Raw genomic sequence first — 25696 nt, forward strand, 5'->3', positions numbered from 1 at the left:
GTTTGTCCTGCTCAAGCAGGGAGGGTGTGAACTATTGTTGTCTGGCCTGAAAAAGGCACGTTGGCTTCTTTCCTGGGCCGCAGCATTCTGAGTCCTTGGTGGTTTCACAGGTCTCTCTTCTTTGTATTCATTTGTTTGATAAAACCTGACAGCCTCCTAAGACCAAAAAAATGTTTTTTAGTTGGTTTATTTTGCCCATTGTTTGAGGGGAACCGCAGGAGTCACAAAGGTGGCAAAGATGAAGGAGGCACATCAGCCCAAATGATCCTACCTGGTGCTCTCACACCCCAGGGTGGGGATTTTCGTAGCCCTTCATTTAGGGATAGCAAGTCTCTTAGGGTCCCTGATTAGTTAGCATCAAGTGAGGCATTGCCAGCCTGTGTTCAGAGACAAGCTGAGTGTAAGTGGCCTTAAAGATCAGATTTGGACCACCCTCTCTCAGTAACATTGGGCTTCCTCTCCTCTCCCCTGTAAAGCTGGCCCTGGAGACTGCCTTTTTACGGTCTATGTAGAGGCAGTGGGTGGGAGCCCTGTTGAGGTTTGGAGAGAGCAGAGCACTGTCACCTTTCCTGCTGCATAGGGACCCACGTCTGGCTCCTGGGAGCAGAGAGACAAGAAGTTGAATCTTCAAAGGATGGGAAGGGGGTGGTGGTTAGGGTGTGAGGCTTTTGTCAGGAATCCAGCAGGGAATCTGAAAAGCTGTGTGAATTGGGTAGGGGGCAGCTATGACTGCTTTGGGACACACCTTAGCGTGATCTCCATACTGCTTTGCCCTTGTCTGCCAGCATTTCAGAGGACAGAGAAACAGTCCAAAAGTCATAATCTTTGAGTCTTTGGAGATTTAAAGTCATTGACTTTGTGAGGAAAATCCTTATAGAGGCAGGAGGGTGCAATTGCAGACAAGTCAAGTTTTTCACTTGAAACTTAGCCTATCCTTTCACTAATTTTTTCACTTTCTAGGTAGGACACTGCAAAGTTAGAAAAATCTTCTATAGACCCAGAGTATGTTAAAAAAAAAAAAAGAAAAAAGGAAAGGGGTTTGGGAACACCCAGCTTTTACATGGAGTCTTTTAAGAAGGCAGGAAGGTGTTGAGAATAAGTCAGTCTGGGGTCTGGGGTGGGGAGGCAATGACCCTAACTCTGCTTATCCTTAAGGTGTTCTCATGCTGGAGAGACCTCCACCCCCAGCCCCACTCTTCCTGGCTTCCTAACTGATTGTCTGCTTCTCCACTTTGATTTTTTTTTTTAAATAAACCATTTTGGGAGGCACTCTAATTGACTTGAGCAAACAGCAGGGCTAAAACCTGATCCCTGAGCTTTCTCAACCTGCACAGTGCGGACAGCCTCCGGGAACCTGCTCCATTCACTTCTCTCTGGTGCTGGTAGTGGTGGTGGGTGGTGGGGAGTCGTCGTAGGATGAGCTCTGTCCCCGGGTCCAGTGGTGCCCAAGCTCCCGCGGAATCAGGTTCTATAATCTGGGTCCTTGGATGACATTCGCTGGCAGTGCCCTTCTCCCCTGAGCCTTTCACTCCCCAGAGGCACCCAAAGCAGCCGAGTTAGGAGAGAGAGGATGAATAGGGGGCAACCTGTGAATGAGCTTCCATCACAATCAGATTTTGTGGTTTATAGAAAGTAGCATTTTTCTTATTTTAGTGGGAAAAAGTGGAGGGAAATGAGAGCTGTAGATTTTACTTAATTAAAAATAAACCAACTTCCTAAATTTTATTTCTCCGAAATGGACTTTAATTTTTGTCGTTGAGTTTTCAGCTGACTAAAGAGATTGACCTAGGACATCCACACTATCTTCTCCTGGGAGTCTTTATTGTTTCCAGCCTGGGAGAAGGAGGCCAGGCATGGGGCTGGGTTCTCCAGGGAATGTCCCACTTCTTCATGGAGAGGGGCTCTGATAGGTAACATTTTAAAGTCAACAACAAAGACAAATACCTTGTTTAACTTCAATGTCCTTGAAGTCCTGAGCATTTTACTGATTACCGTAGTCAATAGTGGCTTTTAGGGCGGAGAAGAATAAATCTTTGTGATGTGTTGTAAGTTGCAGTATCCCCATGACAACTTTGAACTCGAGTTATGTGGGATGGTAGTTCCTTTTAAACTCATTTCTTGATGAGGAAGGAGACCTGTTTTGCAGGGTAAATTAATATTGATGGAATTAAGGATTTTTGTGTGCCAAAGTCACATTTAAATATCTTTGCAAAAGTAGATGGTAGACACAAGCTGTAAACTGCTTGGGCAAGAGAAAGAATAGAAAGTCTCGCTAGTACACACAATCTTCAAATAAAACTATTTGAATATTTACTTCAAAAATTGATTCAGAAATGCTCCTGAATGAAAGCCAGATTGTAACATTTAAACATAAAAACTCTAAACAGGAGATCTTCTTTAAAAGTCTACTTAAAAGTACATAATACATACATATCTCATTTTAGATAATTTGTTCATATTTAACTGATTCAAGGGGAAGTAATAGAGATTGCAACCATTTAGTATAAAGACTTTTTTTTCTAATTACTAGGTTTAAGTTAGTTGTGAACTTCAGAAAACTAAGCAAATAGCAAAATGACAAATACAATTTAAACAGATTGCATGAATTAAAATTTTAGTGTAGGAAAATAGGAAATACTTTTATTTACCATTGGAACAATCTTAGTAATTTTCTGAATCTATAAAATATCAACCATCTGTAGAAATTTTGTAGATTGAAGCAATCAGACTCACTTTGAGATCATAATATTTTAGTGTTTGGCCCCTGTGGCATGAAAATCAAACATTTGTCTCTGCTTATTAATCTTAGTGCCTACCCCCCACCCCAGGAGACCTGAGTCATTTTCTAATTAACTGGCAAAAGTGCCCAAGAACAGTATTTCTAATTTCATTTGTCTTTTTTATTGAGGAAAGGGAAAGCTGGCAGATAGGGCAAATACTTTCAAAAAATTACTTGAGATAAAAGTGAAAAAGGCAGCCTCCCCATGTCCAGGGATATTTGTAGGTTGGGGCGGGGGTCATGACCACTGTTAATATTGCACGAGTTGCTGGGGTTTGGCAAGTGGCACGTTGTAATTATGATGGATTTCAGTTTTGAAAAACTTGGGAACAGCCGGAAAAGAGGGGTCAGGGGACCCAAACCGACCTCCCCACGGCTCATCTCAACTCTGAGGTTCTTGGAGACAGAAGGCAGATGATTCGGGCCGGGCTTCCAGCTCTGTCTCCGATTTCCCTGGGGTCTGCGTCGGGCGCGCCCAGGGCTGCAGAAGTATGGGGCAAGTAAATGGTCAGCAGCTCGATCGCGTGGACAACAGCCGGCTCCCGGCTGGGCGGCTGAGCAGAAAGCCGGTGGGGAAGGGAGCGGGGTGGCGGGGAGCCGTGGGGAGGGCGGGCGCGGCGCGACCTCACCGGCCTCTCGTCCCGCAGACCTGCTGGAGGACCTGCCGGAGAGCCGCGAGTGTGTGAACTGCGGCTCCATCCAGACGCCGCTGTGGCGGCGGGACGGCACCGGCCACTACTTGTGCAACGCCTGCGGCCTCTACAGCAAGATGAACGGCCTCAGCCGGCCCCTCATCAAGCCGCAGAAGCGCGTGGTGAGTGCGAGCGCCGCCCTCCCCCGCGGCGCGGCCCGGAGCGGCGCTCTTCGCGCGGGGCCCCGGGTCTCCTCGCCCGGCCTGCCGGGCCGCACCGCACCTGTCCCCGCGGGGGCGCCCGGGGCGTGCCGAGCGCAGGGCCCGCGGGACTCTCGGTTCCCCAGTCATTTCATCATCCCGAAACCAGCGGCCGGGGGACAAAGGCAGCCTCCTGCCCAAATTTGCATGTAGAGAATGACGTTCTTAAATGGCGGGATAAAAGGGAAGGTGTAGTGTGCTTCCATCTTTTCAAAGTACAAAATCCCCCTGTATTTACATATCTCTAGGCGTCCTTGTAAATGCACTGAAAAAATTCCGAAAGGAGACTCAAGAAATTAGTAACGATGGTAACCTCTGAGGAGAAAAACTGAGTATACTTCCCCAGGTCAGGTGAGGGAAGGAGTTTTTCTTCCCTGTAGACCCTGGTCTGGTTTGGATTTTATTCTTGAAAAAAACACGCTTGTTTGTAACACCCCCTCAAATGGAATACGGCAGCAAGGAACCCACCCTCCCTTTCTCCCCACATCCTTTGATTCTATGCCGTCTACTTCTGGTTCCCTTCCACCTCTTCTCCGAGTCAGACTAGTTTTAGCTCCAAATTCCATCCGTCTTTTGGATTGTCCTTGAGTCTGGTGAAAAATTTGTTTACTCTAACCTTTGTTATTTTGAAATCTGGCTGTTCAGAGAACTACATAGAACTTGAGAAAAAATGCAGTCTCCATGTTTTTCTCAAGTAGACGATTTTCACCATCCCCACACGTTTTAAAGTGTGGGAATTCTGATTTTCTTCAGGCATTAATCTCTTATTGTCATGTGTGTTTTTTAGAAGGAGAGGGTATTTAGTGCTCTAGTGTTTAGAGAAAATAAATGAAAGCTTCCACAAGCCCCACTGTAAGGCTAACATTTGTTTAGCCCAGCTCTCATACTCTAATACCTTTTAAAGTAAAATATTTTACAGTTAGATGCCAGACATCTTAAGTATCCAAGTAATTTATTTAATTGTTATACTCTAATTAGCAGGAACAAACGCTGCACATGTTGTTTGTGTTAAATAGATTAGAGTGAAATTGCATCACAATGTAAGTCTGACACCTTAAAGAGAAGCAATTAGTTTTATGGTTGTTTTGTTTTTAATGCATTTAAAATAAAGTGGCCGAGGTTAATTTAATGAGTGTATGTGCCTTAGACTTGTTATAGCCTCCCACAGCTTAAACTTCTCTTCAAAGGGCATCTTTAACTTCAGTACTTGACTCCCTATAGTTTTTATTTTTCTTACATGCATCATATTAAAAAAGAAAAAGTGCTAGCCGGAAAATATTCCAAGGAAGTTCCTTGTTTTCATGTATTAGCTAGTGTATGAACAATGAAACTGATTCTTATTTTTTTGGAAAGGCACATTGAGCTGAGTACTAACTAGCTGAGCTTGGAAAGGTAATATTTTCTCGAGATTGAGCAAAAACTGGCAGAATAGGAGCCATTTAGGTTCTAGTGGCATTATAAACTTGATCTAGTAACATCCATATTTAGATCGTGGTGTGAGTTTTGTGCACTTACAGTAAAAAAAAAAAAAAACCTCAGTTTTTAACATCTCTGAGTCTATTAGTTTTCCTTCTGTGTGGCAGGTGTCTGGGCAGTGACCAAGGTCAGCCAATGTGCTTTGTAAATGGGTTATAAATGATACCAATTGAAGGGTGTGTCTATCAATTACTTCTCCTTGTGAGCTTCTTATTTATGGTTTTGCTGGATCTAGGTTAGTTCTCAGAAATAGAATATTGAACCGAAGTTTGTTTAGCCAGCAATACAGAACCAATCACTGTGAATTTGAACCTGTAATACATTGCAAAATAAGAGATTTATGGTGTAACTTGAATTCCTTGTCAGTGATGAATATAACTGAGATCGCTCGTTACAAGGAACTTTTATAACCCACTCACCTTCATTTCACATGTTTATGGGGACTGACTTCACTTATGATCTGCAGTTGACTGTCATAAAGCCCTTTGTTATAATGGCAAATTCTGATAACAAGTTTGCCTCACATTGGCTCCAAATTCCACTGGAAACTGTCATAAATGACCTGTTTATAAAATGAAGACCTTCCTGTCCCTAGTTTACTGATTTCACATTTATGAAGAGACAGGAGTGTTCTCCTGGGAAATTATTTTCTTTTAACCATAAAGGCTGGGGCTGGGGGAAGGAAATAAAGAAGTCCTGGTGTGTACTTTTTTTTTTTTTTTAATGTTTTCATCATTTTAACAAAGCAATTCCCCCAAATAGTTCTGTTAGCTAGGCATGCTCATTTCAACCAAAAATGTGGTAGTGTTAAGAGGCTGCCTAGTCTACCTTTGGTTTTATAGCTTGTCTGTAAAGGTAATGTTGCAGTAATATTGACAGGATGTGAATTGTAAATGCAAAATTCAATTTTAGTTTTTAAATCTGCCAACAAAGAATTTGGAAATCTGTCTTTTAACCTGAATGTTCAATAGATGCTCAATCTATATTTTTGTTTTCCATTCTTTATATTTTCTTAAATTAATCATCATGGCTGACTTCCCTGATTCTGTATCTTTCAACTTGCTTTGGTCCCTGGATTTTCCCCATAGTCATGGCACAATTTTTAGTTGCCTGGCTAGGTAATTTAAAGACAAATTTAGATTTTTGCCACTATAGGCAGAAATTTATCCTAGCTTAAATTCCCCCTCTTTATAATTCACACATAATAATTTAGAGGAAATAAATTCCATTTAAGGATGTTATGGGTATAAAGGGAACAGGGAAATCAGAGTGACAATGCCAGGCTGTTGGTCTTTTCTGATAATACCATTTAACCCTTTGAGCAAAAGTTGAGTACTATACTGACAGTAATAAAATATAGCAGTATCACCATATATAAGACAATGTCAGCACTAACACCATGTTGTAAAATTTGCATTTCCTTTGTAAAATGGATAATACAGAAATTCAGGCAATAGGCGGTCATGATAATTAATGAGATGTATTAAATATATTTTACAAAAATTTTGTGCATTTTCCAAAATCCATTTCTATTAATACATATCAGCCCTTCTACAATTTCTGGTTTATTCCTCTGCAAATATCTGAGAACTGATTATCTCAGTTTTCAGATTAGGTGGGGACTCCCCTAAGTCATTTAACACATTGGCAGGCAGTTTTTGACTGCATTTCCTTACCCTTATATCTCAGGCCTCTGACAACTGTGTGATGCGTGCAGTCATTGGCAACATTGTGACTGCTGTAATCTATGCTAATAGGCTGGAGCAAGTCAAACGTATACATTGGATGGAGCACTCTATGGTCCAGAAAGGGCAACCTAATTACACTTCAACTTTTTTCTCAGGGAACCTCTTATTTGTAATAACCAGGTACATGCTTGTTGATGGCAGAGACGAGACATGGTGATGTATGTAGCATATGCATACAAACCACTTGTATCTGTACACTTAACTTTCTTCTGCTGCTTTCTAGCCTTCCTCCCGGCGGCTTGGATTGTCCTGTGCCAACTGTCACACCACAACCACCACTTTGTGGCGCAGAAACGCTGAGGGTGAACCCGTGTGCAATGCTTGTGGACTCTACATGAAACTCCATGGGGTGCGCTGCATACTCTGTTCATGTGTATACGTGTCTGGTGTCTTGTTTGTACATGGTTTCAGTTAAAATAAAATCAAAGGAGAGGGCATGAAAATGAAAAATCTGATATTCTATATGAACTTTTGTGAATTGAGGGTCCTGTTAATTATAATAGAAACTATTATCTTACATACTAGTAAGAAACAAACAAAATGCTGCCAATTAAACTTTCGCACATCCAGAGTAGGACATCCCAATTTTAGAAATACCAAAATGTGGGAAATGTATATTTTAGAATTGATAACATGGTATTAACCCCTTAAAAAGTAGTACATTTAAGAAGAAAAAAAGTATGGAACAAACTAGAAGTGCACTAGTTTATATCTTAAAGTTAAACTAGTTTGTATCTTAAAATTTTGAATATAATCAAATACTTTATACAAAAAGTAATAATATATTTGACACTTATAGTTGGCACAAGGATAGCACAGGATATTATAAATACATCAGTTTTAAAAAAGAAAAATAACCTTGGTATATGTAAGAAAAACAATACATGATCTCTTTGAAATAAAAGTATGTATTCAGTGGTTTTACTCTGTAATTGAAGTTATTTAAAACAATAAACATTAAGTTGAAGGAATACATTCTCCCTGGCAAATCACCCCATTTTTTTCTGGAGGAATCTCTGCATTTGATGGGGAAAGTGTAGTCTTTGTGCAGCTGAAATCTATGAAGTGTGTATAAAAATTGGATTGAAATTTATGCCAAGTTCTTTTAAATGAGGGCTTTCAGTACTGATGTTGGGTCTTTAGTTAGTTTGGTTTTTCTTCAATATATTTATTAAACTTATGGCCTATGTGAAATTTTTTAGGTGCCTCGACCGCTTGCTATGAAAAAAGAGGGAATTCAAACCAGGAAACGAAAACCTAAGAACATAAATAAGTCAAAAGCTTGCTCTGGTAAATATAACAAAATGCTATTTGACTGTAAAGTATTTGCCAACCTTAGCAGTTGAGTATATGTGTATTTATGAGGTCAATTTTGACTATTGCAGGTAATAGCAATAATTCTGTTCCCATGACTCCAACTTCCACCTCTTCTAACTCCGATGATTGCAGCAAAAATACTTCCCCTACAACACAACCGACAGCTTCGGGGGTAAGTGTATAGACTCTTTCTAAGCTGGAGAGTTGGTATATTATCTCAAATTTTATCTTATCTGGTAGTACAATAATCTAAACCAACAGTTCAGTGTAGGTAGCTGATACCTAAGAATAGTTTTTAGAGGAAATTACATTTAATTGTCAACAAAATGACAAACTTAAGTACTTTACAAACCTCTTAATTAAGAGCTACGTCATTTTTTTATGGTTAAATTGACCCAAGTAAAAGCAAGAAGTTTTGGTTTGAAGTGCTTTAAATTGTTTTATTTCCTGTTTTTTATCTGTGTTGATACCTATATTTGTCTGTCTATCTATATATATATTTATAATATAGATCAGAAAAAGTACCAGCTCAGTGGTTTCATATATCCCAGTGTCCATGACATTCAGATTGCTTTTGTTTGTCCTGTCATCTCCAGCCTTCTTTTCCTCTCTTTTCTCTTCTCTTCCTTCCTTTTTTTTTTTTAAATCTACCCAAAGCAAAGTGCATCACAATGCGTCACGTGCTGCTGTATTCACAGATCTTCCCCTAACTGTCCTGCTGGGCTAGACAGCATTGCCTTCTTCTAATGCACCCTAATTGTACCCAGGCCTACCTCAACCTTGCGACCTGCCTGTAAGCAATTCGCTTTGTGAGTGATTTATGCAGAGGACAAGGATGCCAGCCAGGCTCTTTGTGAAGATCACAGACTTAGTTTCAGTAAAACTGATTGAAACTCAGTTTTTCTCAAGTGAAGAGCAGTTTCCCACCCTCATGTTTCCCAAATTTACCTGGAATGTCCTTTAGAAATGACCCGGCCTCACCCGGGTCCTCAGGGATACCCAGGGTGGGACCTGGGCGGGTGCCCCAGGTGATTCGCAGGATTACACTGAGACTAGTTTAGGACGAAACATCAGCATTACAATCCCTACATACTTAGTAATTGTTTTCCACAATTAATTTTGCATTATTTCTGGTACTTTGAAATACTACGGATTCCTGGGCCCCACCTTGGGTTTTCTGAGTCAGAGCCTCTGGGGGTGGGGCTTGGAAATTTGTGCTGCAGGTAAAATTAAACTGCTGCTCTCAAGGTGTCTTTGAACTAGGAACCGTAGATTTTCGTCATTATTTTTACTGGCTTAAACAAAGAAAAATTAAGCATTAAATTTTTTTAAAAGAACTGTTTAAAACTATATTTGATATTGTTATTTGCCCTCTGACTCAAACCCTTGGGCTTTTTCCTTCATGAATGAGACGTTTTTTGGAGTTTCACAAGGCAAAAAAACCTTTCTGTTTCTGTTTGTTGCAGACACATGTTCTTAAAGAACGTGTCTATTCTTTTTAAAGGTGGACTCTGGTGAATGACGGTTTTACAGGAGAGTAAGATGTAACTTTAAGGATCTAAAATGGTAAATAAAACAGTTACTTGTGAGGAACTGAAAAGATCAACATTATTTTAAAATCTTCTTGATTATGCTCTAAGCCCTCAGAAGCAGTTATCTAGCTTAAATGAAGCAAAACAGTGCAGTATTGTGGTTTTCCAGAGTGTTGATCAGCCAGGGTTTTGGTCTCGGCTTCAGTGTCTGTCTGAAATGTGGACTGCCAGCTCGGTGATACAGTCCAGCCTTAGCATGGCAAAAGCTAAATCTGAATGATAAACGGCGAAGAAATAGAGATATTTGCCCAACAATGGGCTTTGGAACCATAGTGGGTGGAGTCTGTTTTGCTCTCTTGGTTTTGTGATGTAAAATTTCAAAATTGGCTATTTGCAAGTCTGATCAGTTTTGCCCTCCAGGGGAGGAAAAGTGCAAAGGCAGTGATGGGGTCTGGCCTGGGCCTGTCTGGTAGGGGACCTCAGGAGTTCTGCAGCTGGTCCTAGGGCAACTTTGGTGTCCGGGCATCTCTCACTCAGGACCCAGTAAGCCAGAGGCGGCTGGCTGGCCAGAGCCTTCGGGGGAATGCTCAGTTCCCTACTAGAGGCCAGGAGGCAAGGCAATTTTAGTATTAAAAAAAAAAAAAACTTTAAAAAGTACTTTAGAGATTGGGGGAGTCGGAGAACAGTTCCCTACAAGGTCTTTTACTGCAGGTTCCCTGTCACTCCCAGAGCCCGGGCAGCCTCCACAGGAGCAGCTGTGTGAGCTGCAGACAGGGAGGCAGTTCTCCGAGTCCAGGTGGCCTCCCTCTGAAATGCTTTTCTTGAAACACCGGGGTTGGGGTGGGGGGGTTGGAGGATTGCCTTCCCTCTTTTCCTCCCTCCGGGGATCCAGCCCTCCTGGCCTGGCTGGCACCGGGGCTAGTGGGTTTTCTGCCGTCGGTGAGCCCATCCCGGATGTCTCCCTCCATCAGTGCCTACCTGATGTGGTTGTGGTGGGAACCAGGCCTACCTGGCAATCTGCTGGCTGCCTTCGGAAACTGTCCCCCTCCAAGAATAATTATAGTAGACTCAGTGGTTTCCCCGGGGGTGCCAGTGTGTGTCCTTTGGTTGGTCCCTTGGCACTTTTCAGAGCCTTCTCTGGGCCGGTGGATTCCTTGTGGTCAGCATGGCAGCTGAGGAGCCGTGGGGCAGAAGCATTTGTGAAAGGCGTTCTGTTGACAAAAGATGTTTCATTTTCTCATTTTGGGTCCCAGTTTATGATATTGGAGGGCAGCTGACTGCTTGCTTATGGGATTCTGTGAGGTGTCATAGGTGAGGGGCTGTTATATCCACGTGGCAAGGATGTATCTGGGACGCAGTAGGAGGTGCCTTCTTCAGTGTGGCAGTTAAGCTTCCTGTGATGACGGTCTGTCCTGCTGATCTCCAGCGGCCCCTGTGACTGGAAGTTAGTAGTGCAGGGTTGTCTTAGGTTAATAGGGACAACCAGCTACAAAACAAAGGGCAATCTTTGACATACTCCCAGGGGAACAAGGAAACTGGGGTCACACGTTCTATGTAGAGATGTTTAAGTGGCAACATAGCTGCTCCTCCACCTTTTCCTTAATGATTGTGAGTTACTGCACAGAAGTCGGAGACTGTTGCAGCATAGGATCACACTTGCTCTTTTAATTCCTCTCTGGGAAGTCAGCTTAGGAGATCACCAGGAGGCGTTTCCAGCAGGCTTCTTCTAAGCCCTGATGGCCCTGCCCTGCCTTGCATGTGGGTGTATTCAGTGGTGGTACCAGGTCAGCATGTAGCCTGGTTCCGAGCAAGTCTGGCAGGGCCTGAGTGTACTGGAGGAAGGCACTGAGAGTGGGGGCTCCAGGGCTCCCTCCCCAGCAGGAGTGAAGGTGTGGACAGGACTCCTAGGACACAGTGTTCTTCCAGAACAAATGTCTAAGTGCCATGAAAATCATTTTTGCACTGCTCTGAAGCCTCATTTCGTTGACTTTTTGGCATTTCTTCTCTTTACGTGCTTTTACTCCTCTGCGTTTTTTAAAAACTAGACCTCTGTCTTATTCCTTCTGGTGGTCATCAGGTTGCTAACTCAGCTCCCTTGTGACTCAGTTTCTGGGTTGCAGGCTGTGCAGGTGTAGGTTCTGGGGGCAGCTGGGAGGGCAGCTTCCTGGGTGAGAACAGGAAGACCTGCTGCTGCTCCTGCACAGCCTGGTGTTAAAGTAGCCCCCGTCTTGCTCCTTTGGAATTCTTTTTTTTAAGTTGCAATAAGTGATTTATTTGCTTTCGTTTATATAGTATTTGCTATTCATTGGACCTTATTACTTTTCATTTTTTCCTTATTTTTTTCTGTATTGATTAGAAACTTAATCAGTTTCTTGTATGGGAAGTCTTTGTGTTAAGAAATACGCTGAACTTAATTTTTGATAGAGTTGATTAATTTTTGTGACTTTTGAGCTTAAAGATAAATTTCCCCAGAATAATCTTTCTGTCTAAAATTTTCTTTCATGTGTAGATTTACTGAAAAATGACCCAAATACACACCAGATTTTCTTTGGTATTTATATTCTCTATGGATTATAAGAATATTTACATCTTTCATTGAATTCCATTTATTGACTGAGTTATATTCTACAGTGTTCATTGTTATTATTCTTAGGAGGCAAATATGGTAACATTCTATTTCCAAATAAGGTTTAATAAGTAGTCTCTATATTCCTATCCCTCTTACGACAAGTAACTAAAATTTTATAAAACTAGAGGATACTTCACACACATACATGTATATAAAAAACTTGTATATATAGTTACATATGTATGTAAAATAATGTATATAAACTTTCTAACTTAATGCCCCACTTTTAAAGGTAAAAGGTATTTTTCTTAATTTCCTTTGGGACAGGAAGGCTTAATCTGGTGGTAAAATGAGCAGTAAGGCAATGTCTCAGAATAAGAAGTCACTGAGCATAATTTGCCTTCCTAAAAGTAGTTCTATAATTATTTAACAGAAATTAAAACCCACTTAAGTTTGTATTAAAACTGCAAATATGTTGACGTTATCATTAAATATGTAATGTTGAAATAGACGGAGGTGAACTATTTCTGACTAGCCCTTGCCTTATGGTCATTGTTCCATTTAAGAAGTATTGGGCCGTGGGAGGCCCTGTTTACCATTGAGTAAAACAAGGTTCTGGATGTTGGATTGTTCCTAACATAGGTAGTGGTAGTGGTAGTGGTGGGGCACCTACGTAGAGACAGTTCTTACTGCTGCTCAGATTTGGAAGTGCTTTAAAATGAGCAACGAAGTGGGGAGCTGTGAATTGTGACTGCAGAGCTGGGAATGGCTTCACAGAGGAGAGGACATTTGGATTGGTTGAGTGGGGTGTTTGCAGGGGAAAAACTGGGATAGGTGTCTCTAGGAAGGAGAAGAACATGGGCAGCTATGATACTTCAGGGACATAATTTTAGGAATTCAGTATGGCTGGACTGTAGGGTGTAAAAAGCCAAAAGCAGGAGATGAGGTGGATAAATTAGATGTAAGGCAGATAATTAAAGCTGTTTGAAGTCAATATTAAGTCAGCCTTAAGTAGGATCCACACTACATTCATTTCTAAAAGATGGTCTTTCTCTAACACCCAGTGCAGTGATGAATGTGTTTTTGCTACGCTATGGTCCAACAATTAAAACATTCTTAACTGGGAGTGTTTTGATTGTTGATGCCAGCAAATGCTAGCATGCTCCTGTTTCTACATTTTACAAGCAGGGTTTCCTCTCACAATAAGTAAGGAAAACTACTTCCTCCGAGCTGGTGATGTGTCCTGACCTCAGGACTTAGAATGTTTAGTTTCTTGGTCCCCAGGGCTCCTCGGGGCAAGATGGTTTCAGGGTGGCTGCCTGGTGACACTTGAATGGAAACGTCTTAGGGATGATGTGTTAGTGATAGGAATTCTTTCCCTCACCTTTGTGGTTTGTTGTTGGTGACAGATAGCTTCCACAAAGAGAGGCAGGCGTCCTTAGACTGAGACCCAGACCTCATCTCAGATTCCTCTCTGGTTCTCTGCTTTTCGGCAGCCCCTACCCATTTTTGGTCAGTTTCTTGATGTTAAGTAGGTATCTTCATTCCTGCCTCATTTATCCTTCTGGGACACCGTGTGCCTAGCCAGACCTGCTTCCCTTCTTCAGTCACTGCTTGGTAATAACCTTATTCAGTGATCTTGTCAGGAGAAATACCACTGAGCTGCATGGTGCTAAATCTTGTACTAGAAGCAGTCTGAAATAGTTAAGTGCTTATAGCCGGCGGGCAGTGATTTAGGGACTGAGCCTTGTTGGGATATCTGGATATCTTTGTAAGGCCTTCTGAAGAAGAGTTGAGTACTTGTGCAGGTTAACATTTAAAATTCTTTTTATAGATTTTATTTTATATGTTAATATTTGCATCCTATGATAAAAGTTGGAAAACATCACTTGAGTCACATAGCTTATATCTATGAGCACATTTATATCCTATTGTCTTTTTCTCCGAGTAGTTGAATCACTTTGGATTTACTATGACATTATGATTGGTCACAAAATAGCTTCTATTATTAACTAAAGGAACATTCACAAAGCATCTACATATGGACAAGTTGCTTTCACTCAGAGGAACTTGAACGTGAAGAGAAGATTCCAGAGGCTGCTGGAGTAGGAACAGAAGTTTCTGCTTAACTCTTACCTTGACTCTTCCACACGCGCCTGTAGGGTTCCCGAGCGCCAGGCACTAGTGGATTCGTCTCTAGATGAATCATTATGGTGCTTTCGGGGAGTTTTCTCCCTTTCCCGTACTTTCTCATTTATAAGACAGTGGATGTAGGAAAGCAGGAAATCAGCTTCTGTCAAGTACCTTTTCCATGCCTGGTGTTTGATGTGCCTTTTCTCTTTTACTCCCAATTGTCACTCTACAAATGAGGTGTTTTGCTTCCAATTTCTACGTGGTGGAGAGAGACTCGGTAATAGGCCCAAGATTATGTATTGAATTAAGAAACGTGACTTGGATTTGGACCCAAGTCTGGCAGATGCAGAGCCAGTGTTTTTTATCACTATGGCACACTGGATTTAATATGTGAGAGTATATGTGATATTGAAGTCTCTAGAGAGAAGAAATAACATTTTCTTAAAGAAATCTAATTTGGTTAGTAATATCAGCATCAAAGAAGGCCAGGAAAATAGCTCCAGAGAAGTGATCTGCTCATAAGGAAATATATAAGGCACATTATATAAATTTTCTTGTTAAACATTATACTTAGTCAATAAAATGTAGTCCTAAGACTTGTGTTAGTCAAGTAATAGGAAAAATAATAGGCAGTAAAATTTAACTGTTATGTGCCTAGTGTGATGAGAGTCTCTCTTAAAATATGAAATACAAGATTATAGTGCTAAAGTCCTTCTGGTGGTGTGATTTAAACCCATACACAGTGAGTGCTAAGTTAGTTGGAACTTTCAGAATGTCCAAATTGCTTTCACTTTAATTTTTAAAAAATCATTAAAAAGGCATTTCTTAAGAAGCAAATGTCCATTTGTTTTTCCCAGAGTTTATAGTCCAAGATACTTTTTTCTAAATGAATTTAAAAAGGCATTAATCTCCCAACAGGGTCTGTGAGAGAGCTGCAGTTAGGTATTATTATTGCCTCATTTATAAACCAGGACCCGGAGTGACTCCATAAGGTCACCAAACCAGCCCGTGTTGCAGCCGCGGCTGGAACCGACGTCTCCCACCGCTCCCAGGGAGTCGACCAATCATCACGGTTATTAATATCCCACTTGCCACTTGCTGCAAGCCATGAACATAAATATTTTGTTGGCATTTTATCTTCACGCTCCTTACGTGCCAGGCTCCCTTTCTTTCTTCTTTCGCAGCCCTTCCTAATAACTCACTCACGTTCCTGTCTGACCACATCGGCCCTCGCCGTGGAAGTCACACGTCACCCTGGCAGGGAACGCTGAAGCATGTGGAGTTCACATACTTTCATTTTGATCTGGAGGCCTTTTCTAGACTTCCCTCTTTTTTTTCCTTGTGTGTGTGCACGCGTGCATATGTCCTGAAGGATGGTGAGGAGTGGTTAGAAATACCTTGTGCTATATTAATATCCAATGACTCCGTGTGTGTATATATATATATTAGGAAACAGCAAAACTGTATTGCTCTTTAAATAGCTTATAACATATATGCCTACCCAATTTGTCACAGGACTGTGGTTTATTTAATAAGTGACTCATCACAATCTGAAAGCCAGAATGCTAGGTAAAGACTAAATGTAGGCAGAGTGTCACTCTTTTCATATGGCCTCGGGTTAGAAGACTTTATCTCAGAACACAATTTTTCTTTGCTGATTATGGATGCTTTGCAGTTCCCCCACCCTTCCCTCTAAAAGAATATACAAAATTGTCACAAACCATGAAATAATGTTACGGGAAAACAGGGCCAAATTTAAGAAATCTGGCTTAGAATGCTCTGAAATGTTATTGCTAAATGAATCTTCGAAGAAAATGAATTCCTTTACTGGAACAAAAGTAATTTATTATGCATTTCATGGGTGTCTGCCAAAGGAGTTACTAGCAATATGAAGATCTAATGGATATGAATTAAATACAATCTGTTAGCTCTGTGTTCAGACCTATCTGTTAATTTTCTCTGAAATTTTAATAATTTTAAAAAGCATCTTCAAAGACAGGTGTTGATGTAAGCGATCATTCATAATTCAGCTCTCTACTATACCAGGGCCAGTATTTAAGAGTTTGTGAGCCAGAGCACGAAGAGATTATTTTATTGACCACAGATTTTAAGAAAGATTTGAGCAAATAACAGGTATTGATTTCAGTGTCCTGTTGAAGTCTCTTGAGTAAACAATTCGAAGTTATTATCTGACGATGTTTAAATGACAGTTTACTTAGTGTGCTGCCCCTTTGGTGGTTGTTAGCATGGCATGGTTTCACCAGAGCTGGTGCACATGCTTCACAATCCTAGTTTTATCCTATTAAACACAAATACTTTTCATTTAAAGCTCTCATTAAGTTTAGTCACTTGATTCATGGTGAAGCCTGAATATGGTCTGAAGTTTATTCTGGGGGTTCACGGATTAGCAGCTGGAAGGAAACAGCCAGGCAGCCGGGTGCTAGCTCCAGCTTTGTGTGTGACTAGCAAGCCGCCAAGGTTTTGTAAAGCCTCTGTTTTCCCGCTTCTACTAAAGGGGAAAAATAATTCCTACCATCTGGTCCTCTTAGGAGTATTGTGTAGCATAAGTGGGAGATGCCTGCAGACCTCTTTGAAGCTCAAGTAGAAAAGCACTATTTAAATATGACCTTGGAAGCTAATAGCGATGTGCTTTATTCACATGGCATTTTTTTTATCCCAAGACATTAGAAATAAATCCTAACTCTCCTAATGGGGGAGATTTAGAGATGTAGAACTATTGTGTTAACAATGTAACCATATTTAAATACTTTTATTTCCCTGAAAGCGACAATTTTTCATACATTATGATTCTTAGCATTTTCATGATGCTTTCTTGTGAGTGCTGCTTAGTTCTTGGACCACGGTGTTAGGCTGCTTGTCCAATTTCCTAAAAAGCCAGTTTTTAAAAGTTAAGATCATAATCAACCAGGTTTTAAATCTTGCCTCTTAATTTGACTAGAGTAGAGGCATGCATTCATTTTAGAAGATAAACTTTTTCTATAGCACACTAATGACTTCAAGTTGTGGGACAAACCCTTTCCCCTGTAATTTATATATGTGCATCAGTATTTTACTGATAGTCCAGAGTACTTAGAAACTTTGGGCCATGCCTGTCTGTCTCACAACATGCCTGCTGTCTGAGTGTGTACAGACGCATAAAGCAGTTTGCTTCTTTGTCCAGAGTAGATGGTGTGTGTAGACAAGTTCTTCCTCCTTGAAAAGGGCAGCATCTCGGGAATGGCTACAACCTGGCCGGCTCAGGCCCAGAAGGGGCAAGGGGGTCATGGGGGCATTCCTCAGTAAGGAATTTGCTAAATTACAAAAAAATAAACCATTCTGCTAAACACTGAGTTAGGTCATCAGCTGAGGTGACCGTGACTCTCCCTTCTTGAGCTTTATTGAGCCGTTATGGGAGATTTCGAGGGTTTTGTTGTGATTGATGGTTTTCACATGTCCTGGGGGAGACAGAACCTCTTTGCGTTTGTGTATCTTCCTGTGTCACCTCCTCAACTCTCATTGGGTCACTTTTGTGTATGGTCCTGTTACCTCCATCCAAACTGAAATGGCCGTGGTTTTTAGAGTGGAAGTTAGGGTTTATCTGAAAGTGTTTCTCCTGTGTTGGAACTTTTGCACAGTTCTTAATTTTACTTTTAAGGAAGGCTGCTATCAGGCACTGTCAGGGTCTAACCTAGAGGTTATGAAAGCAGACAAGAGGGCTTTGGCAGAGAGGGACGGCTGGCTTCCCCTCACACAGTCACACAAGGAAAAGCCGTAACCACAACTTACTTAGATGTGTAGGAAGGACAGATCAGAGGCCATGGAAGCTGACAGCCCGAATTCAAGCTAAGGAGACAGTGTAATCGTCTTCAAAGTCCTGGGCTCTGGGAATGATCACACTCACCCCCAGCCTGCCTGGGGTGCCACGTTTTGTTTCTCCAGATCGAGGCTGCACTGAGAGATTACAGCATGGTGGACCAAGCACACACCAGCCGGCTCTTCTTGTTTTATTTTGTTTGTTTTCTTCTTCAAAAGTGAAATTTATAATTCATAAGCCTGAGAACCTTTATTCTTCTGGGAAGGCTGTGTCCTTTAAGGTTTTCCTTTGCTGGGATGTATTGATTGCCTTTCCAGAGCTGCTGTGTGGGTATCGTGGGGGGCTGTCTCTGGGCCTGTCTATGATGGAAAATGACAAGTAAAGGAAAAGAAAAGGACTAACATTGTCGGTGAGCCCACTCTGAGCCGGACACTGCTGGGCACTGACTCCAGGAGTTCGTTGTCAGAAATCTTTGAGCTTCCAGATACAGGTCCAAAAATGAGCAAAGGCTTATAGTTACAGGAAAAAAAGAGGAGCTGTGCTACTTCCCAGGCTGGTGGATATTTTCCATGGCCACGTCTGCAGCAACATATTGTCCCTGAAGTCATTTATTCCTTCAGGAGGCCAGTTTCCAGCCCACTGCTCTGGATCTCCCACCTAACCTGCCCTGGCCTGCTCTCAGCACTAAGCCCGGGCTGGGTCTGGTGCTGATAACACATTCTTTCAACAGGAAGTGCCTCCATTTTCAGTGTCTGGGGGAGGGTGGAGGCCCATAAGCTGTGAGTGGAAACACAGAACAGATTTCTGCTCCACCCTCACATTGCACTTTGATCCGGGAAAGAGCCAGGACCTCCGCCTGCCCGAGCCGCCTCTGAAAGAAGGAAGGATGGTTCAACTGTGGGCGTTCAAAGCACCCTCCTCTGTTTTTGAACGTCCCGGGGATTAAGCTGATGGTGATTTAGGTTGCTGACCTGCCTGCTCTGGCTGCGTTGGGATGTCTGCGATCTGATCCTTTCAGGGATTTAACTAGATGTGGGAAAACCTTAATCAGTTGACATTTAAATTTGTCTTTGTATATGTATGTGTGTGTATACTGGGTCTAGGGGCATAATAAGTCATCTCTGATTTTTCTCCCCAAATTAAACTGACTCTCAAGAGGTAGCTCTTGAATATCCCCAGTGAGGGAAAGGCACTTAAGATGCACAATGTGACAGGCCAGGTTTCTTGAGGAGAGTGGTGGTGCCCATTCTAGACTTCTGCAGTTACAGTGCCAGTTTCAAGAGCACAAGATACGCTAAACCCCTCTGTGTACCGTGCTTGGTGTTCTCTCGTGCCTGGAGCCTGGTTTCATGTAACGGCGAGGGGCTGACTTCAGGGGTGCGTCGGGGGAGGGGGCCCTTCCAATCCTCCCTCCACTCTGATTATTTACTATTTTTCATGCTACTTTATGCCTCTGTCCAGGCTGACTCATCTCTCAAGGGCTGGTTCCTCACGTTTCTGGTGCTAATGTCTTCTGCCCTTCCCCAGAGTGAGACTGCACTGTGCCGTTCAAGTAAAAAGTTCACAAGCAAAGTACAGACGGCTGATAGGTTGGGCCCTCTCACATGGTGCCCTTGTCCCCCACCCCCCACCTGGGTCCCCTTGAAATACTTCTGCATGTGCATGGGTCAGTTGTAATTATGACCTAGTTAGAATTTATATCCTGCTGTTTTTCACTCAACATTGCCCTACAGGATTTTTTCCATTTTGCTGCATGATCTTATTATTTTTAATAATTGCATAATAGTTCGTTGAGCGGATGTCCCTTGCTTTCCCAAACCATCCCCATTTTATGAGACATTAGATTATTTCCATGGTTTCCATTATTATAAGTAACCCTGCAATGGATATCTTTCCCTCCCTGTGAATTCTTTCCTTATAACCCATTTCCAGAAGTGAAATTACCGAGTTAAGTAGGGTATAAAGTTCTTGATGGCTGTGCTGACTGCCTTCTAAGGCGTGTACCAGAATATGGCCCCACCATCCAGGGATGGGGGAACTGGGGTCATCAGTCCCATCAAATTTCATCAGCTCTCATCATGATGATATCATTGTGTATCGTGACATAAAATTTAAATTATTTTTTATTGAGTTATGATGACACAAAAATAAATGCTACACGTTGTAGCATTTCATGCTTAAATAGTATAACACCACTTAAAAATAAGGTTCTCAAACCTTGGGCACCAGTGCTTATTGTATTTTTTTCTGACAGACTCAGATGTTGCAACCTCAAACGAGCTGCTGTTTTTTTGGGAGTTCATCACTCATGTAAATTGGGGTTTGCCTGCCATATAGCTGGACTATTTTTTTTTTTGTCTGAACAAAGAAGACAATAGGTACTTAAACAGTAGCTTTTGGGACTGTAGTTTAGGTGCAAGAATAATGTTCAAGGTGGTAAGATTTCTTTAATGTGGCTGATTTGAAAAATGGTCAGTGAGCCCTTAGGGCTGTGGAAGCGCCTGGCTTTCTCTTTGTGAAGGGCTGTCAGTAACGATTAGGAGAAGGTCATCATTGAGGTGGTTTCCACTTAATTCTGGATAAGTTCTTAGGGCTGCCCCCACTCAGTGATGGTGGCAACTCACCTGGTGAAGGATGACACTGGGGACATTCAGTTAGGTCCACGCTCCTTCCTCTTCACCATGATAACACATTTCTAATAGTAGCGTGTATGGATCTAGTCTCTACTGTCGTCTGTCACTTTTGCAAGGGCTTTACATATACTATCTAATTTAATTCTTGCAACAACCTGTTCCTGACATAGGTGCCTCTTTATGTCCATTTTCTAGGTGAGGAAGCTGAGGCACAGAAAGTTAGATCAGGCCTTTTGGTTCCCTCTTCCAGATTCTCTTCTGACTCGTTGCTTAATAAAATATCTTTCGCTTTCAGCTGTCTTGTCTCATGAACAGGACTCCCTGCATCCTGCATACTTCCAGTTCTGAACACCCCTTCCTCACCGGTAGCAGTAGGCTTCCATTTATGGGATGTTTAACATGGCAAGGCATTCTGACGCTTCTGCAACAAAGACAGCTCACTTAATTGTCACAAACGTACTTGAGGTAGGGCTGGTTTCCCAAGGAGGTGACCACATTGGTGGGTGGCTGAACCAGGGTAGAATCTGAAAGCCCAAGCTGGTCCCTTGGCCCCCGGGGAATCCTTTTCCCTCTGCGATTTCTTTTCTAGTTTCTTGTTCCACCCACCTCCCTGCCTCAGACACTCATCTCTCATGGTAACTGTTGAGTGGTCTTACTTTCAAGAGTGTGTGTGTCTGGGTTCCCCACACAACCTAAGGGCTCCTCTGGGAAGCTATTGTCTCGGGGGCTCACAGCCCCCATGCCCAGCGTTCCCCGTGGCTGACGGCAGACCCCTCTGCTAGCTCGGCCCTTCTGGCCATTTGAGGTGGGCTGCTTTCTGGACCATTCCAGGCACCCTCTCCATTTCAGAAAAGAGCACTTGCTGTGATGAAGTCAGATTTAGTCAGATAAATGCATGTGCTTCTAGGGGGGCTACGTGGGTCATACAAAGTGGGTCTGACATTAATCATTTATAAGGGAGCTCATGCTTCTGGTTATATGATAGCTCTTTTCTAAAACAAAGACTTTTTTTGATTGAGTATAATCCATCCTTTTGTTTATTTCCCTGGGGGTTAAATCTAGATCTATGCTGAGTTTGCCTACAGTAGAAGTTCTAGGCTAAAGGTAATCCGCATGTTTATACCAGGATTGTTTTATCTATTTCAGAATTTTCACAAGTATCTTTATTAAATTTTAGACATCTCAATGAGTTTGTGAAACTTGCTTTTTTAAGGCACCCAAAGCCCCACGGTTTAAGTCTTTAAGTTTGTGTTATTTAAAAAAGTTTGGGGGCAGGGTACAGTTGTTGCTGGACTTTCACAAACCTTCACTTTTGCTAGGAAAGGGGAGGACTGGTTACCTGTGGCGCTGCTGGAGTTGGTCTGTCTGGCTGAGAGGAAGTTAGGATGGCAGACAGGAAGTTCCATGGTCAGACCTCCCGAAATCCTGCCTCCCAGCCCCATGCAGTTATTGTGAGGATTAGACAGAAAAGCAGATCTTCTCCGGGAAAGCTCAGGACGACATTTCCTTCCAGGCCCCTGAGTGGAGCGGTGGAGGCTCTGTGAACCTTCTGTTCAGTTTGCTCCATGTCTGGTGCCGTGTTTCTCTGAAGTGGATGTAGCATCAGCTTGGCCAGATAGATGGATGTTTTAAGGATTTAATGGGATTGTGTATGTAAAAAAGGAATGCTTTGAGAAGTACAAGATGTTCTACCTGTGTCAAAAAACAAGTATCTGATAGTTTATGGACTGGAACCCTGAAGGCTTGGAAGAAATGGTGAACTTCAGAGCTTTTAGAAGGGGAAAAAAGCATGATTAAAAAGTATGTGACTATGATAGATTTTTTAAAAAGTCAAATGCAACTGTTTTCTCAAACCATAGTCTAAACATGATTTTAGTTATTTTGGTTTGATTCTGCTAAATTATATCATGTTTTCTATTTGGCCTTTCTTGTTTGGATGGAAGGAATGAATGAAATGAGGAAAGTGACCTTTTGCTTCGAGAAATAATTGCCACAATCATGACAGATATAGGATGTTAGCATTTTCCTTGCCATGTGGTCTGCTTGAATCATGGCCTGTTCCTCTTGGGAAGAATTCAAGCCTGTGTATGCATGGGTTAATTTTCCATGAAGTCAGTGCTCAAAAATTTCATTTATCAGGCCTTGCTGAACTGTGTATCTTTCCTTCTTAGACTGTGATGGAATTGCTGAGCCTCGTGGTTCTGCTGTGTGTGTGTGCACAGGGCTCTGCATTTTCTCTTTTGAAATGATTAGATTGTGTGGGCATCCTTAAGGCCTGTTTACCTACGTGGTGTGGTTTGTTTCACTGTCAGGATCTGAGCGTTTGGCACTTTTACGAACAGGCTCCCTCCAGTTCCCCTTTCCTACCTGTATTCAGCTGTGCATCCTGCTGGGTGGTTACTGCCACGAGTTAACAACGTTAACAGGAGGATGTTTCAAAGAGCTGCACTGACCAGGGTTAGGTCAGTGGCACTGCTCCACCCAGTGAGCAGCTCCGCCGGCTGCACCAGCATCTCACTTGTCTCCAAGCATTGACCTAGCAGAAGCCAGCCGCTTGACACATTTATCAGTAACTGTCTCCCCTTCTCTTTCTCCTTCTCTCGGTCCCCCTCTTCCACCAGGCAGGCGCCTCGGTGATGTCTGGTGCGGGGGAGAGCGCTAATCCCGAGAACAGCAGCGAGCTCAAGTACTCAGGTCAAGATGGGCTGTACATAGGCGTCAGCCTGGCCTCACCGGCCGAAGTCACATCGTCGGTGAGACAGGATTCTTGGTGCGCCCTGGCCCTGGCCTGAGCCCACTGCGGGAGCAGGAGGACGCGCCACAGCCGGCATCACCACAGCCGATGTTGACAAGCAGTCCAGGCTGGGCCCGGGATGCCGACGGGACGTTCTTCTCTGACACATGATTTTCGTGCCTTTATTTGAAAGAGATGTATCTCCTGAGGGGCTTGCTCTGCCTTATCACCCAGGCCCCGTCCTGAAGACCAGGGAGAAGATGGACCACTTCTGGGGAAGGGCCGCAGCAGCCCCCTCCCATGGCCACAGCCGCTTCCAGACTGCCTGTTTCTGGGCTGGCCAGGGGATTCAATGTCTACTTCCAGAAACCGGGACTAGGACCAGGGCTTTGCCTGCTGAGGAATATTGAGAGATTTTTTAAACACAGGTTTTATGTGTATTGCCGCAAATCATGTGCTTCTTCTGATCGGTATTGGTTATTCCAGAATTTCTTCATACCTTTTCCACCCCTGATTTCACATGTGTTCACGGAGAAGACCATTGGCTTGGTACACACCTCCGGAGGCTGAGTCGGTTCACGAAGTCTCTTGTCAAAAGGATCACTCAGTTTGCAAGACTGCATCGTGACTGTAACATACACTGTGACTGACGTTTCTCAAAGTTCATATCGTGTGACTGACCCAAAGTCAGTCGGAATTTGTAAACAGGGTAGCAAACAAGATATTTTTCTTCCATGTATACAATAATTTTTTTAAAAAGTGCAATTTGCGTTGCAGCAATCAGTGTTAAATCATTTGCATAAGATTTAACAACATTTTTTATAATGAATGTAAACATTTTAACTTAATGGTACTTAAATAATTTAAAAGAAAAAATGTAAACTTAGACATTCTTACACTTCTTTTACAACTACATCCCATTTCTGTATTTCCCATTGTGAAAAGAAAAATATTTCAAGAACAAATCTTCTCTCAGGTAAATTGCCTTTATCCATTTGTTAAGATTTTTTATACAAGAACACCAGTATCTCCCCTTTATCTTACTGTGGAATATGTGCTGGAAAAGTGGCAACAGAACTTTACTACCTAACAGATAACATTTGTAAATACTCTAGGCATCTGTACACACTATGATGAAGTCTCTATAGTGTGACTAACCCACGGGCAGGTTGGTTTACGTTAATTTTTTTTTTAAATGGGATGTGCTATGGAAACCTATTTCACCAGAGTTTTAAAAATAAAAAGGGTATTGTTTTGTCTTCTGTACAGTGAATTCCTTCCCTTATCGTTTCATTTTGATACTGTATGTGGCTATAGATATTCATATAAAACAAGTGCATGTGATGTTTGCAAATTGCCTTATGGCTTTCCTTTCAATGAATTGTCCTTTTGGAGCTGTTTTATGCCTTGGTTCATTTGAAGTTGACACATGGAGTGAAGTTATCACTTTCAACTTACATTGGGGACAATTTATAGACGTGAAAAGGACCCAACAGTATATGACATCTGAGAGGAAAAGCATTCTGTTTAGGATCAATCCTTAAAAATATTTTAAAAGTCAGGCGTTTCTTTCCCTCTGAATGAAATATCCTCTGTGGCCCGGAAACAGAATGGTTTCCTTTCTAGTTCTTGGATTTTATAAAGCACTGTGAAGTCTCAAAGCTCCTCTGAGGTTGAAGTCTTTACACTCAGCAGAAGATGTAAAATGATTTGAACGGCCTCTTTGTATTCTCTGCGTTGCTGCATGGATTTCAGGAAATCAGGAGGCTGTTTCACAGACAAAATGGTGGCATTTCATTTTGGCTCCCTAACATGGAGTGTTTTTCATGTCCTGATTACAGCCCCTCTATGGGGTCCAGTATGAATCAAGGGAAGAGAAGTCTTCCTCTGGGATTGGGTGGTGCTGGGAGCCAGACCCGGGCTGAGGGGTGTGTGTGTGTGTGTCTGGGGATGTCACTGAAGCTCTTGCACCCTGACACCCTGTGGTGGGCTAGGACGACAGAGAAGAGGTGGGTCTAGAGTCAGACCAAGAGGTTTCAAGCCACTGCTTTGCATGCAGAGCTCTGTAA

General features: G+C 42.4%; 1 protein-coding gene across 11 annotated transcripts in view; it reads left to right on the top strand.

The window, feature by feature from the left end:
* The window catches only part of GATA6 (GATA binding protein 6), a 178437-nt gene that overhangs the window by 3542 nt on the left and 149199 nt on the right, over positions 1-25696 (top strand). For 9 of the 11 annotated variants that reach the window (XM_074352573.1, XM_074352564.1, XM_074352572.1 and 6 more), the window contains exons 3-6: positions 3427-3593; positions 7119-7244; positions 8098-8185; positions 8281-8384. In XM_074352573.1, the coding sequence (XP_074208674.1) occupies positions 3427-3593; positions 7119-7244; positions 8098-8185; positions 8281-8384 (485 nt within the window). Of the gene's footprint in view, positions 1-3426; positions 3594-7118; positions 7245-8097; positions 8186-8280; positions 8385-23514; positions 24894-25696 lie in introns of those variants that run through there. The other 2 variants (XM_074352568.1, XM_074352574.1) reach the window with 2 other exon arrangements.

This window comes from Camelus bactrianus, chromosome 24 (genome assembly GCF_048773025.1).
Source record: "Camelus bactrianus isolate YW-2024 breed Bactrian camel chromosome 24, ASM4877302v1, whole genome shotgun sequence".
Lineage (NCBI taxonomy): Eukaryota > Metazoa > Chordata > Mammalia > Artiodactyla > Camelidae > Camelus > Camelus bactrianus.